This window comes from Peromyscus eremicus, chromosome 8a (genome assembly GCF_949786415.1).
Source record: "Peromyscus eremicus chromosome 8a, PerEre_H2_v1, whole genome shotgun sequence".
NCBI lineage: Eukaryota > Metazoa > Chordata > Mammalia > Rodentia > Cricetidae > Peromyscus > Peromyscus eremicus.
In genome coordinates, this window is record NC_081423.1 from 104,134,163 (window position 1) to 104,149,174 (window position 15,012).

Below are 15,012 nucleotides of genomic sequence, written 5' to 3' on the forward strand. Positions count from 1 at the left end.
AATTTTATTGAATGATCTTAACCAATCTCCAACAAACGCTATCTGGTTGCAGACTTTTTAGTTGAATATAGAGGAAATAACCAGGAATCTGCTACACTTCCTACACTTTGGGATATATATAATTCTGCGAATTTATAATGATTTGCAAGTCTGGCTGTCTCAGTACAGTTTTCATTTAGATTGGAAACTGTAAACTTCAGATTGATAGATAACTTTGTAATTAGTATACCCAGTCTTCCCTTTAAAAAATACTTAACGTTCCTCTGGTTGGCATTCATGTTTGTCAACAAACCTAGATACAATAATCGTCAATCTCAGAGATTTGACAATCTAGTAGGGAAAAGAGATAAACCCATGAAAACAAAGCAAGTGTGAATTTGTCCCTGCCACTGGGACGCCAAGCTGGCGGGGGTAAGCTTATGCATCCAGAAAGGAATTTGATAAGTCCTGGCGTGGAGAGGTGCTCCACAGGGCTCTGGCTTGAGGAGATGCTCTGTGACAAGGAGAATGGCACTAACCCTAACCCTGGGACAGATCCAGACCAGGAAGGTCACCTCGGCCACGTGCTCCTAACCGTTGCCTCCAGCATCCGGGCACCGGAGCAGCCAACGGCCCCTGGGTCCCAGACCGTTGGGGTGCAAGCAGATCAGCAGCAGCTCCTGTGAGCAGCTGTGGGCAACATGATCTCCTCCAAAGTGGCACCTGGAGAGGAATCGCTGCGAGAGGCACCGTCTGAAGGTGAGCTGGAGTCAGTGCCATCTGACGAGGCAGGCCCTAGCTGGGCCTCAGGGCCGCCATTGGAGCGCCCGCCGCCCCTGGGTCAGGAGGCACCTCTGCCACGTCGCTGCCACACCGACTGCTTAGAAGCGCCCCTGTCGCGCAGCTTTCAGCGCCTTGGCTACGCGGTGGGTATGCACCCCTGGCTGTTTTTACTTGGGCCGGTGCTGCTGACAGTCGCGCTGGGCACCGGCCTCATCTTCCTGCCCAAGGAGAAGGAGAACCTGGAGGAGCAGTACACGCCGATTGGCAGTCCTGCCAAGGCCGAGCGGCGCTTCGTGCAGGGTCATTTCAGCACCAATGACACGTACCGCTTCTCCGCCTCCAGAACCAGCTCCGAGGCCAACTTTGCGTCCATCCTGGTGGTGTCCTTTACCGCCTCGCTGCTGGAGCCGGGGGTATTCACAGAGGTGAGCAAGCTGGACCAAGCGGTGCAGGCGCTGAAGGTGGTACAGGAAAATGGAACACAGATCCTGTACAAAGAGGTATGCGCCAAGTACAAGACTCTGTGTGTGCCACCCAACCCTCTGCTGTATGCCTGGCAGCGTAACTCGTCATTGGACCTGTCAAACCTCACCTTCCCTCTCCATGACATGAACAACCACCTCATCTATTTGGCGGGCTTCTTTGGGGGAAATGTCTTAGGTCAATCGATAGGAAGAAGTCAACGACTTGTGGAGTCCCGAGCAATGAGGCTGCTGTACTACCTCAAGACCGAGGACCCCGAGAGCAGTGAGCGTAGCAAAGCATGGCTCACTCACTTTCTTAACCATTTTAACGACATGAAGAGCAGTCTGACTTTGGAAGAGACAGAGGTATTCTGGAGGTTAGGGTTGGCAAGGGAGGCCAGTAAGGGTGGGAGGTCTGGAGATGAGGTGGCCCTTGAATTAAAGCTGGGTGTGCTCTCTTGTGCTTGTTATAAAAACCCATTATAACATGGATGGATGACGCCACCGATCATAAAGTATTGACATCATTCTGGTCTGTACATAAATCCTGTATCTGTAAGTCTGTTTAGTATAGAAACTGATTTTCACACTTGATGTGTGGGGTTTAGTTTTCTAATTAAGTCACTTGGAATTTATTTCTTTTATTGAGCTCCCTCTTGTTCCTAGGAGTCCCTAAAGCCCGTTTGTGCCCAATGGAATTAAAAAACAGAACCTTCAAGTTCTGTAGTGGTATTTAAGAAGATAGATAACTTGTTCAGCCCTTTTCAGGTTAGTATTGAGGTACATGTTATCTGTTAAAATTCTGGGCAAGTAATTCCAATAACCCTCGTGAAAGCAAATGCCTACTGGGAAGCCAAGTGTTTCTTAAAGTGCTACTGACGAGATTAAAATATGAAAAAATACCAATCTAATAAGATTTAGAAAATGTCACAATTTCCACAGTTGTTAGTGAGAATAAAGTTTCACAGTTATGCATAAAATTCAGTTTTGGCTTGTTTATATTTTGGGTTAGGGTTTTTTTTTTTAACCTGATCTTAGCCAAAATGCAGAGAAATTATTAAACTTTGCATTTTGAGGGAAAACACATTGCAGATTTTATGTGAAGAAGCAAATCATTCACTTTTTGCAGCATGCCCATCAAGAAGCTGAAGTGTCCAGTAACTTTTTTTATTTTATTTTATAATTTAATTTAATTTTACATATCAGCCACGGATTCCCTTGTTCTCCCCCCTCCCGCCCCCCTTCCCCCCAGCCCACCCCTCATTCCCATCTCCTCCAGGGCAAAGACTCCCCTGGGGATTGAGTTCAACCTGGTAGATTCAGTCCAGGCAGGTCCAGTCCCCTCCTTCCAGGCTGAGCCAAGCAACCCTGCATAAGTCCCAGGTTCCAAACAGCCAGCTCATGCACTGAGCACAGGACCCGGTCCCACTGCCTGGATGCCTCCCAAACAGATCAAGCTAATCAACTGTCTCACTTATCCAGAGGGCCTGATCCAGTTGGGGGCTCCTCAGCTATTGGTTCATAGCTCATGTGTTTCCGTTCGTTTGGCCATTTGTCCCTGTGCTTTTTCCAATCTTGGTCTCAACAATTCTCGCTCATACAAACCCTCCTCTTTCTCGCCAATTGGACTCCTGGAGCTCCACCTGGGGCCTGGCCGTGGATCTCTGCATCCGGTTCCCTCAGTCATTGGATGAGGTTTCTAGCTGGCCATCCTATCACCAGAGTAGGTCAGTTCGGGCTGTCTCTCGACCATTGCCAGTAGTCTATTGTGGAGGTATCGTTGTGTATTTCTGTGTGTTTGTAACTTTTGACAGACTCTGGAATCTGGATTTACTTCCTGAGTATGTTATTATTTATTTATTTATTTATCTATCTATCTATTTATTTATTTATTTATTTATTGCAGGTAGTCTACTTTACATCCCTTTCAAGACAGCTGGAGTTTGAGGCAACCTCTAAGACTGTGATCCCTCTGTTCCACTTGGCATACATTTTAATCATACTGTTTGCAGTTGTATCATGCTTCAGGTAAAACTCTCACTCATTTTTTTACCTCTCGCCTTGTAATATATTGTGATAAAACATACATGATTTACAATATTCCATTTGTAACAATTTAAGTGAACAATTTAGTGATATTAATTATATCCATACTGTTTATTCACCACAACTATCTGCTTCCCAAGGTTTTTGATCAGTACTAGCAGATACTCTATGTTCATTATACAGTAACCCCCTAAACCCCTCTCCCATGGTCCCAGAAAACTTTAATCTACTTTCTATTTCTGAATTTGCCTATTCTAGACTTTTCCTTTCTGCTCTTTATAGGTTACTCAGTCTAAAACCAGAATAGACTAAGATACTTCTGTCATCTTTGATGTTATTTTCCCCTAGTTTTACAGATTTCAAATTATTTGACTTTTTCTTTTTTAACGCAGGTATCTATTGTCATAGATTTGCCTTGCCACTTCATTCCACAAATTACAATATTGTTTTACTTTTCTGTCACTTGATGGAAAACCATGACCAAAAGAAAGAGTTCCCTGTCTCAAAAAACAAAAACAAAAACAAAAAAAAAAAAAAAAAAAGAAGAAGAAAGAGTTCATTTTGGCTTATGTTTCTCAAGGGATGTAGTTTATCAAGGAGCAGGGAGCTGGCTGATCACATTTCATCCACACATAGGAAACAGAAAGACAACAGTAAGTGGGTGAGGCTATAATCCCTCAAAGTTAGTCCCCAGTGGTGTGCTTTCTCTAGAAAAGCTCTACCTCCTAAAGGTTCCATAACTTCCTCAAACAGCACCTCCAAATGGGAACCAAGTGTTCACAAAGGTAAGCCTAGGGCCTGGTCCCCATAAGCTCACCAGTTCTAGTTGGTCTGACCCTCTCTTCTCATCACTGCAACTGTGGTGCAAGACATACACACATAAAATAAAAAAATACAAATTTTTAAAAAGATTTTAGCACTGCTCAAAAGTCCAAATCCTCTTCTGAGATTCTAGGCAATTTCTTTTTTCTTTTCTTTTTTTTTTTTTTTTTGGTTTTTCGAGACAGGGTTTCTCTGTGTAGCTTTGCGCCTTTCCTGGAATTCACTTGGTAGCCCAGGCTGGCCTCGAACTGACAGAGATCCACCTGGCTCTGCCTCCCGAGTGCTGGGATTAAAGGCGTGCGCCACCACCGCCTGGCTCTAGGCAATTTCTTAACTGCGATTTCCTGTTTAAAAACAAACAAACAAATTATGTATCCCTTAGAAAATGGTACATAGTATATATTACCCTTCCAAAATGAAAGTGTGGGGGCATAGTAAGGAAATATTAGAGGAAATCCAGACTGAAATCCAACAGGGCAAATACAAAATTTTGTAGCTCCGTGTCTGATATCTGGGACTTCAGTTTCAAAGGGCTTAGATGGTTGAGTCCTTCCAGCTTTGTTGCCAGCAATTTCTCTCTCTTGGGCTGGTTCCATTCCCTGTATTCAGTTCTCCTTGATACATGTCTCACAGTTTTGACATCTCCAACATCTTGAGGTCTCAACTACAATCTAGGCTTCACTTTTACAAGCTTCACACAATGACCTTTCAGGGCCTCTGACATTGGCATACATTGCTTGGCCTCAGTGGCTCTTTGACACTGTGGAGGAAGAATCAATGACTTCCTCAATTTTGCATCTTTCTTGTCTTCAAAACTAGTACCATGTGGACAACAACACTGTGAAGTTGAGCTGCCAACCTGAGATGGGCCCATGCATGCTTGCTCTGTTTCTTTTTCTAATTGCTGAGTTGCTTGCCACGAACCTTACACTCTGTTGATGAAAACTTTTTAGGTTTCATCTAAAATTTTCCTTTGAATATCATTGTTTTATTTCATATATATGTGTGTGCTTTTTGCCTGCATGTATGTATGTGTGCTGTATACATGCTTGGTACCTATGGAGGACAGAAGACATTGGCAGATCCCCTGGAACTAGAGTTATGGATGGTTGTGAGCTACTATGTGGGTTCTGGAAGCCAAACTCTGGTCCCCTGGAAGAACAGTCAGTGTTCTTAAATGCTGAACTATTTCTCCAGCAACCCTTTAAGGAGTTTGTTGAGGTCTAAACAGTTAAATCCTTCACTATGACTTTTCTTGAAGATTATTCTGTGGCATTTTCCATTTTCCTGCATATTTAGTTGTACACTCAGTAGGTGACATGAAGTTTTCAGCCCTGTTTTAATTTTCTGGAACCACTATGATTATACATTTTCCACTGCCTCCAAACAACATTGTCAACTGAAACATCATTTGTTGCTATTATATGACATACTTTTCTTGGGAAGAACACACACACACATACACACACACACACACACACACACACACACACACACACACACGTCTACTCACCCCTCATCCCAGAAAGGGAGTTCATGATAGATCAAAGTAATGACTGAAGCAGAGTTAAATTTGAGGAACCAATGAGTTTTTAATGAGGTTACTAAGAGGAGTATGGGTAAGCGGCTAATTAAAGGACTAGGGGTGACTTAAAAAGAGAAGCTGGATCATCAGAAAGCACAAGTCAATAAGGGTGATGACTCATGAAAACAGCATCCCTAGAACTCTGAACAATTCGCCAGGATCCCTCTGTGGCTTTCTGTGGTCAGTTTCCTCTCCTAGCAGGTCTATGAGATTTTTTTTTTTTTTTTGGAGCTGAGGATCAAACCCAATTTTACAAGCTTTTGCTTTCCCAGAAATCTTTGTATATTTGAATGTGATCTTCTGTCTTAGAATCATTGGTTTGTGTTCTTAGTCATCATCCTCACATGTAGGGTCTTAACTTGTTTTCTTTTTCCTATAATGTATTTGGAAGTATAAGATATCAGGCATTGTTTTGAAGAAGTTTCTAGCAAGTAAATTAAAAAATCTGTAGTATATTGCCAAAATTTTAAAATGTACTGTTGGGGGCAGAGAGATGATTTAAGAGAATTTTTTTGTTCTTTCAGAGAACCCAGGTTCAGTTCCCAGAACTCACTTGGTGGCTTATAATAAGACATCTTCTTCTGACTTCTATGGGAGCCAGGCATAGACATTATGCATATATAGATATGCAGGCAAAACAAACATACACACAGAAGAAAATAAATCTAAAAATTTTTTAAATGTACTGTGGCCAGTGGGGTGATAAAGTGTTGTATCATATTTTAAACATGTAATAATGAAAATGATTTAAAACAATGTTTCCATACTTTGAGCCCAGTATTCACTGGACTAATTTGAAATTGCAGACTACTTAGTTGTAGTTGGGTTGGATGGACACAGAATTGAATACATGCTCCATTTTATTCACAGCTTGCCCTTGGCCGTGCTTTGGATGTTGTTTTAGTGAGTCCTGGTTCATGTATTAGAAACTTGATTTTCAGCATTGTGATATTGGGAGATAGTGAGACCTTTAAGAAGCAGAGACTATGGACAGGGATAGGTCACTAGGGATGCCGTCCGCAGAAAGCACTGTAACAGAAAGTTATGAGAACAGTAGGTCTTGCTCCTAATTCTACCTATTTTCCCATCTTTCCTTTTGTTTTTTCTCTCTCTCTCTTACGCATTCCCACCACAATGACATATCCTATGTTATAACACAGTGAGAGGAGGCCTTGCAAAGATGATGCATCATCCTCTTGGACCTTTAGAATTGTGAACTAAATCAATGTTTTTCTTTTTATAAAGTATAAAGCCTCCAGTATTTTGCCATAGCAACAGATGAACCAAGCCACCATCTATTGCCTGCTGTATTTCATTCATACCCTTATGAAAGTCAGAGCAGAGTTAACTATTTGCAGTGATTAGCAAATTTCTATTCTGAAATGCTAGCCAGTGGATTGGTGTTGGGTAGTTACATAAGAATCACCCAGAGATGTTTATAGATTCCCAACTTTATTGTCTCCTCTATTTTTTGTAAGCTGTTAATGTGATAGTGCCTGTTTAAGGTCTCTAGCAGACAGATATGGAAATTATCATCCCAGAGGCTTCTGCCTTGGTGTCTAAGTCAACAACCAATTAGCAGAACTTCAGTATGGAAGTTATCATTACAGGTTCTTATTTTTTCCCTCTAAATTTACAGGTTGGACTGTGTAAGAAACAAAATGTGGGTAGCAGTCTTTGGAGTGTTTTGTGTTGCCATGTCAGTGGTGAGTGGCTTTGGCCTGATGCTTCACATTGGGGTCCCATTTGTGATCATAGTTGCAAATTCACCATTTCTTATTCTTGGTGAGTAAAACAAAATATAAAGTTGTGTTGAGTCTGTAGGTGTGTGCAGTGTGCAAGGGAATGCATTTGTGTAGGAGGCTTAGACAAGAAGAACAAGTTGAATTATCTATCTTCATAGTTGGAAAAATATAGTATCCCAGACAAATAAAAGAAAGGAACATGGACTTCAATTCATACTGAAAATACAACAATAAATATACTGTATCAAGGGATACACACTAAACTAAATTTTTTTTCTAGATTAATCAGTACTGGCAAGACCATTTTGGAATGTTGTATATAAATGAGCACTCAAGATTCTGCTGTAGGAAAAGTATAAATTGGTTTGCATTCCCCAAGTTCATAGCAAAGAACTATAGACCAGCAATTTCACTTCTATAATATCTGATAAATGTAATTGATCATAAGTAGGACAAATGGGTTTATTTTGGTGTGTTTTAGAATAAGAAAATATTGAAAGCAACCTGATCTCCTATCAATATGGCATTTGTCAAATCAAACATAATAAAAAATTGAAGCCATATTTGGCCTTTTAAAAAAGACATATAATGAATTAAATGAAAATTTCTTGTTATAAGTCAAGATATATGCAATGGATAATTACATGGGTATAGTTGCATAGAACAAATTCTAGATGAATTTTTTAAATGTGTTTTCAGGGTTATCCTTGAGAGGGTGATTATAGTTTTTTTGTATTGCTGTTTTTAGAATTTATTTTACAGTAAGTATATATGTCAAACTATGCAATTTGAGAGAAATCAGTTTTTTTTCCCTGTAGATAGTAGATGGGTTTATATTGCACATCAGTTTAGCCTCGCTCTTCGGAGTATACCCTTATGTTCGTACACTCGGTCACTGAGCCCACGGTCATTAATAACTATAGGGGGACATATTTATTGTAAGCCAGTTTGTATTCACTGTATTTATACAGTCTGTATCCACAGGAGTGTATGTATAGATTTGTATATGCAATTCCAGCAACTTAAGAACTATGAGGAGAATTTCTGAACAAATTCTACAAGTAATAAAAATCAGTTTTTAAGCACCTAAGAGGTACCAGTGCATTCTATTCTTGGTTCTCAGTGCCTCTGATTATTTTCTTTGTTCAGATAGAGTCTTCAGCTGCTAGTCATGGGGTGCTACCATACAGTCTATGACAGTCCCTCTAGCTTTGTGCAAGTTTTGGATCTTTCTACCTCAATCATGTCCATGAATATTCAAACTACAGGCCAACTTGTAATCCTAGTATTCTCTTAACCTTAACTTGTAACCTATGAAAAAGAAGTTTACAGCATTGCATTCCCAAGAGCTGCTGTTAAATACACATGGAAACAAAAGCACATATGAATGCAAGCAATCTCAACTGCAGTCTAATGTTGGAGGGAAGTGGAATTCATTGGCAGCAGGCTCACACTGTCTAGTTTCCTTGCTTTGATGGCCTAATTTTTTTACATTGTTAATGTGAAAGCTCTCAAACATTCTTCAGTTCTGTTTCAAGCCAATCATGAAATGACACTATAGAAAGAATTCCAAAGATTCACTTCTGCACACCTTTCTCATATCAAGACCAAGGAAACATTCTGTCTATTACATGCTATGTGTCAAATAGAAACTACCAGGGACACTAGATTTGTGTGTTTGCCTGGAAGTAAATCTATAAAGTGGGTGATATAATAAAAATGGCACAACTTGGATTGCCTTATGCTACCTGTAAACACACTTGCTAACTCCTATTTCAAGCATCAGAATGTTTGATGGATGTGTTTGTATATTAATTGAAATGGTTCATGGGATCAAAGATAGATTGCTGATGCTGTTTCAGTTGGCATGCTGTCAGGTAGATGTCCTCATTTTATCACGAAGACACCATGGGCAAACACTAGAGAGTATGCTGTGTATTAACAATATAGGTATATGCGAAGCTAACACTTATAACAGAGGAAGGAGTGACAAATTCTGTTATAAATTAAGAGAAAGACTGAGAAGATGGTGTTTAAGCAGAGATTTGCGAGACAAGCAACAGAAAATGCTCAGTTGTTTTGATATTTAATGTTTATTAATATATAGGAAGATCTGTTCTTTTGTTACAGGTGTTGGGGTTGATGACATGTTTATCATGATTTCTGCCTGGCAGAAGACTAGCCTCACAGAAAGCATAAGAGATCGACTCTCTAGTTCATATTCAAAGGTGGCAGTGTCCATTACAATCACCACTATCACCAATGTCCTTGCTTTCTATACAGGAATCACCAGCTCTTTTAGATCTGTACAGTATTTTTGCATCTATACAGGAACAACCCTACTCTTTTGTTATTTTTTTAGTATTACCTGTTTTGGAGCAATTATGGCTCTGGATGGTAAAAGAGAAGTTGTGTGCTACAACTGGCTGGAAAAGCCAGACCAAAAATATGCCTCATTGAAAAAATCCTGCTGTCTCCCATTTGGTTTATCCCCAGATGAACATGGAGAAGATAAGCATCCAATGAATTTGTTCTTTAGAGACTATTTTGGTCCTTTCCTCACAACTGCCAAAGCCAAGTTTTTTGTAGTGCTGATATACATTTTCTACATCATAAGCAGTATATATGGATGCTTCCAAGTGCAGGAAGGGTTAGATCTTCGGAACCTGGCAAGTGATGATTCCTACATCACACCATATTTTAATGTTGAGGAAGATTATTTTTCAGATTATGGTCCAAGGGTTATGGTCATTGTTACTGAAAGTGTTAACTACTGGGATGGTGATGTAAGACAGAAACTGGACAAATGTATGATAAAATTTGAAGAAAATGCATATGTAGATAAAAATCTCACAGAATTTTGGTTGGGAGCATATATTCAATATATGAATAACAGTGGAAATGATCCCAATGACAAGAACACCTTTATGAATAATATTTCAGGTTTTTTAAAAATTTCCCCTATTTTTACATATGATATTAATATTTCCTCATCAAATGAGATCACTTCTTCTCGAGGCTTCATCCAGACTATAGGGGTTTCTTCCTCAACCAATAAGAAGAGAATGTTACTACAGTTACGAGGCATAGCTGAAAACTGTGAAGTTCCCTTAATGGTGTATAACCAGGCATTCATATATTTTGATCAGTATGCTGCAATAATAGAAAACACTGTTCGAAATGTCATGGTTGCATCAACAGCTATGCTCATTGTTTCCTTATTGTTAATTCCTCATCCAGTGTGCTCCTTGTGGGTTACTTTTGCTATTGCTTCTGTGATTGTGGGAGTTACTGGTTTCATGGCATTCTGGAATGTTAATCTTGATTCCATATCCATGATTAATCTTGTTATTTGTATAGGGTTTTCTTTTGATTTTTCTGCACACATCTCCTATGCATTTGTTTCCAGTTCTGAGACCTCAGTAAACAAAAAATCAATTGAGGCCTTATATATGTTAGGCTATCCAGTGTTGCAAAGTGCAATTTCAACAATAATAGGGGTGTGTGTTTTATCTGCAGCTAAAGCTTACATATTCAGGACATTTTTTAAGATTATGTTTCTTGTTATGTTTTTTGGGGCTGCTCATGGCCTAATTTTTATTCCAGTATTCTTAACCTTTTTTTGAAAGTTTGTTTGAATACACAGTAACAAATAACCCTAACCATTTATAGAATTCCTGATTACCTAAATCCAGTCTGATTGCAAAACATACCAATTAAGACTAGTCAATAGAAAAAGAGAGAGATGAAATTAGAAGGGGCCAATATTGTGGGGTAAGAAGGACCAGGGGTAGGGGTGGGAGGGAAGGAAGGGTAATGTGGGATATAAACAAATATAAAGCACATTGTATGCATGTATGAAAATGTCTCAAGAGAAACCATTAGTTTGTTCAATTGGTATACACTAATAAAATATGAATTATTAATGTATAACTGAAAACAGATATAAAGTGTTAAAAATAGTCATTCCACGTTAGAGATGTTTCCTTGGCTTTGAAGTCCCATATTAAATTGTTCTTTAACATATTCTGAGAAAAATAAAATATCTTTACCAAATTAAGAAAAGTGTTATCATCTTTATTCTATTGTCTACAATAAGTCTTAGTTATTTTTCTATTGCTGTGATAAAGACCATGACCAAAATAAACTTTGGAAGGAAAGGATTTCTTTCCATTTATAGCTTACAGTCCATCATGAAGGGAAATCAGGACAGGAACTGGGAGACAGGAACTGAGGCAGAGACTGTTGGAAAAAATGCAGCTTACTAGATTGCTCCTCATGGCTTGCTCAGGGACACCTTCCAGGGATGGCACTACCTACAATTAACTGGGCCCGTGAAGGAACGATAGGTGCTGAGGATACTGAGCTATCAAATACAAGACATTTCTCTCTCTCTCTCTCTCTCTCTCTCTCTCTCTCTCTCTCTCTCTCTCTTTCTCTCTCTCTCTCTCTCAAGACAGGGTTTTTTTGAGTAGTTCTGGCTGTCATAGAACTCACTCTGTACAACAGACTGACCTTGAGAGATTTGACTGCCTTTGCCTCCTGAGTACTAGTATTAAATGTGTGTGCCAACCCTGCCACCTCTATTGTAACACTATTTAGAAACAGATACAGTTTTTTGAAGGAGATAGTATTCAACTAAGGATATGGTGAAGTTAAATCAAGTAAAGCATTTATCCAACCCTAAATTTAAGATGTCCATGTTGAGACTCAGACCTACCTGATTTGAAATACCTTTCCTTTTAGTGCTGTCCATCTGATTTGCTTGTCTTTGTGTTTCTAGTGCAGATAAAGGATGTGCTTAAGGGACTGTTAAAGTATCTGGCCAGAAATCATACGACTAGTTGTAGTGAAAATGGGCGAATGTCTTAGTAAGAAACAATGAGTGCAGGAGGTAAATGTGATAATGAGATAGGAAAGGCCCTGTTGTGCCAAGCCAAATTGGGAAGAACACAGATGGTTCTAGAAACTAGACATTTGATTCAGGAAGGCCATCACCGCCCATTATTACCACCTCAGCAACTCCTTTTATCCAGCTGTTGATCTCCATTTTGAGTTGAGGTGCAGAGGCCAGGGAACTCTTCGATTACACTCTGGGAACAGTGAATAAAGGTATCTAGAAGAGAAAGAAGACATCCAGCATACAAAACTCCATAGAACATCCCCTTAAAATGGTTTGTATTAGTTGGAAATATAGCTTAGTGTTCCAGTTTTTGCCCGACATGTACAGATCCCTGGGTTCAATCCCCAGTACTGTAAAAGTAATTTCTAACACAATAAAGTGTTTTGTATTAATTTTTACATTTTACAGTTAGATCTTTCCATTTTGGCAAATAAAAATAGTTGTGTAACCACTACCTCCTTCAAGCTGTAGAACTAGCTGAGACACCTGTTACACCAGCACTTTGGAGAGAGAAACAGGAGCTACATAAGACTTTGTAGTTAAAAAACAAAAAACTAAAAACAGAGAACAGACCCAGCACCCCCAAACACAGTGATGTGCTAGCCAGTACTTCCTTGTCTCCCATAGCCCCTGATGAGGTGGTCATTTATGTATAACCATTTGTCTTTTGTTTGTGAGGCTCCTTTATTCAGGAGTTTGTCCCTCTCCTCTGGTTGGTAACAGAGCTGATTGGAGGGTGTCAAAAACAAAGTATGTCCTGTAGATCCAATGGAGCTGGAGGCTCCGGGCTACTGAGTCAGCCCTGTCATTGCCTCTATTCATAAAGTTTGCTTGTTTTAAATGTTACATGGATGGAATTATGTGTAATGTTGGATATAGCTTCTTTGGCAATGCATAGTAAACTTGAGATTTGTCAGATACATAAGTTAGAGGTTTAATTGTTGAGTGTACTTCCATCATATGGATATATCATATACCTTGTTTTTGCATTCTCTGTTAGAAGATATTTGAGCAGTTATAAATAAAGCCCCTTGCCAATTTTATACATTTGCATATGGTTTTTTTTGTTAACGTATTACTGTACTCTCAGATATGTGTGAAAAGAATGATCTTATGCATCCCCTGATAATCCATGTATTAAAGACTTATATCCAGCCTTGGGAGGTAGTGGGAACTTCTGAGAAGTAGAGCCTAGGAAGAATGCCTTAGATTATTGGATATACACTTTTTAAGGGCATTATGAGGCTTTGATCTCTTTTTATTGTTCCTGACCATGACGTTAACAGGTCTCCTCTGCCAGACATGCCTGCCATGATGTGCTGTGCTGACCCAGGCCCCAAAACAATAGGGCCAAATGAATCTCTTAGCTAGGTGTTCTAGTGCTGTGAAAAACAAGTTGGGGGAGCAAAGGATTTATTTCAGCTTATAGTTCCATGTCACAGATGGTAGTCAGGGCAGGAACTCAAACAGGGCAGGAACCTAGAGGCAGGAGCTGCTTACTGGCTTGTTTGCCGTGGCTTGTTCAGACTGCTTTCTATGTCAGCCAAGACCACCTGCTCAGGGGTGTCAACACGTACAATGGGGTGGCCCCTTCCCCATCAATCACTAATTAAGAAAATTAATAGGTTTTCTGTAGCCCGATAATAGGCTTCTCTACCAATGCGGTAAGCCAGACCAAGCCGGATTGAAAAAGTGAAACAACAGGTCTGTTTTTGTTTGTTTGTTTTGAGCAAAGCAACTCCCAGGTGAGTTCTCCAGTCCCAGAGATCAAGGCTGGAGAAGTCACATGCATGAATTGAAGCAGGGAGGTTATATAGGTTGTAGGTGAGGGGTGATGACATGTCTGCCACAAGCTAGGCTTATACCCAAGTATGGTCAAAAGCTGAATGCTTTAGGTGGGGACTTGGGCAGCTGGTAACTTCTAGGGAGGAAGCTGCAGTAGCTGCCAAGAATGTGGAACTGGGCTTTTTGGTCCTTTCCCTTTGTTCAGAGATTCTCTGAGTGGGTGGGGTTTGGAGAGAGAGAGAAATGGGGCTTTCCAGATCATTCAGGGGTGAGCTGGAGGATCCAACTGAACATCCTGACATTTTTGGGTACATGGGTGCTGGTTCAAATCTGGCTACTTTCTGTTGGCATGGGACCATGTGGGAAAGGGGAGTTAGGAGTCAGTGGGCTTGTGCTCAGTGGGAGGTATGGGTGAAGAAGGATTTGGTTAATTGCCACCCTGGAGACCTCATGAATCTATTCCTGGAGGAAACAGAGAAGGCAAGTTGCTAGGAGAAAAAAATAGATTATTATCACCAGCCCTAATAATGGGGCTAGCCTTGGGAAGAGTGAAGACTGACATAAAGAATGGGACAGAGATGTGCTCTGGTTCTATTGGCAAAGTCCTTTAGACAATTTGTGGAGTGACCCAATATTAGTTTCCAGCAGGCCTGATTTATTGACATGGTAGCAGCACTCTTTCCCCAGGAACATGCAGGTGTCTGTAAAACAGCTAAAACATATTTACACCTTGGTGTCATAGCAAAGCCTATGGCCTTGGGTTAAATGGCATGAACATTTTGAGGAAAAAATATAGCCCAGAAGACAAAGGTGAAAGAACAAGACACAAGAGCAGATAGGCTTGATCATCATGGCCCCTCATTGGGACATCCTGGAAAACTCAAGGGTGGAGGGCTCCAG

At 40.2% G+C, this 15,012-nt stretch overlaps 1 protein-coding gene across 1 annotated transcript; it reads left to right on the forward strand.

Annotated features, from left to right (window-relative positions):
- The first annotated feature begins 590 nt into the window (after positions 1–590).
- On the forward strand, positions 591–11,489 carry LOC131918068 (patched domain-containing protein 3). The gene is made up of 4 exons (XM_059272350.1): positions 591–1,592; positions 3,133–3,254; positions 7,319–7,464; positions 9,555–11,489. Exons 1-4 carry the CDS (start codon positions 681–683, stop codon positions 11,048–11,050), a joined length of 2,676 nt encoding a protein of 891 aa, XP_059128333.1. The 5' UTR covers positions 591–680; the 3' UTR covers positions 11,051–11,489.
- Positions 11,490–15,012: the final 3,523 nt, after the last annotated feature.

What these genes read in the sequence shown, in the direction of transcription:
- LOC131918068 (XM_059272350.1), top strand. Translation starts at nt 681, where the DNA reads ATGATCTCCTCCAAAGTGGCACCTGGAGAGGAATCGCTGCGAGAGGCA. An exon ending in GCAGTTGTATCATGCTTCAG is followed by an intron (nt 3,255 to 7,318) that starts GTAAAACTCTCA and finishes CTAAATTTACAG; the next exon opens with GTTGGACTGTGTAAGAAACA. An exon ending in TTCACCATTTCTTATTCTTG is followed by an intron (nt 7,465 to 9,554) that starts GTGAGTAAAACA and finishes CTTTTGTTACAG; the next exon opens with GTGTTGGGGTTGATGACATG.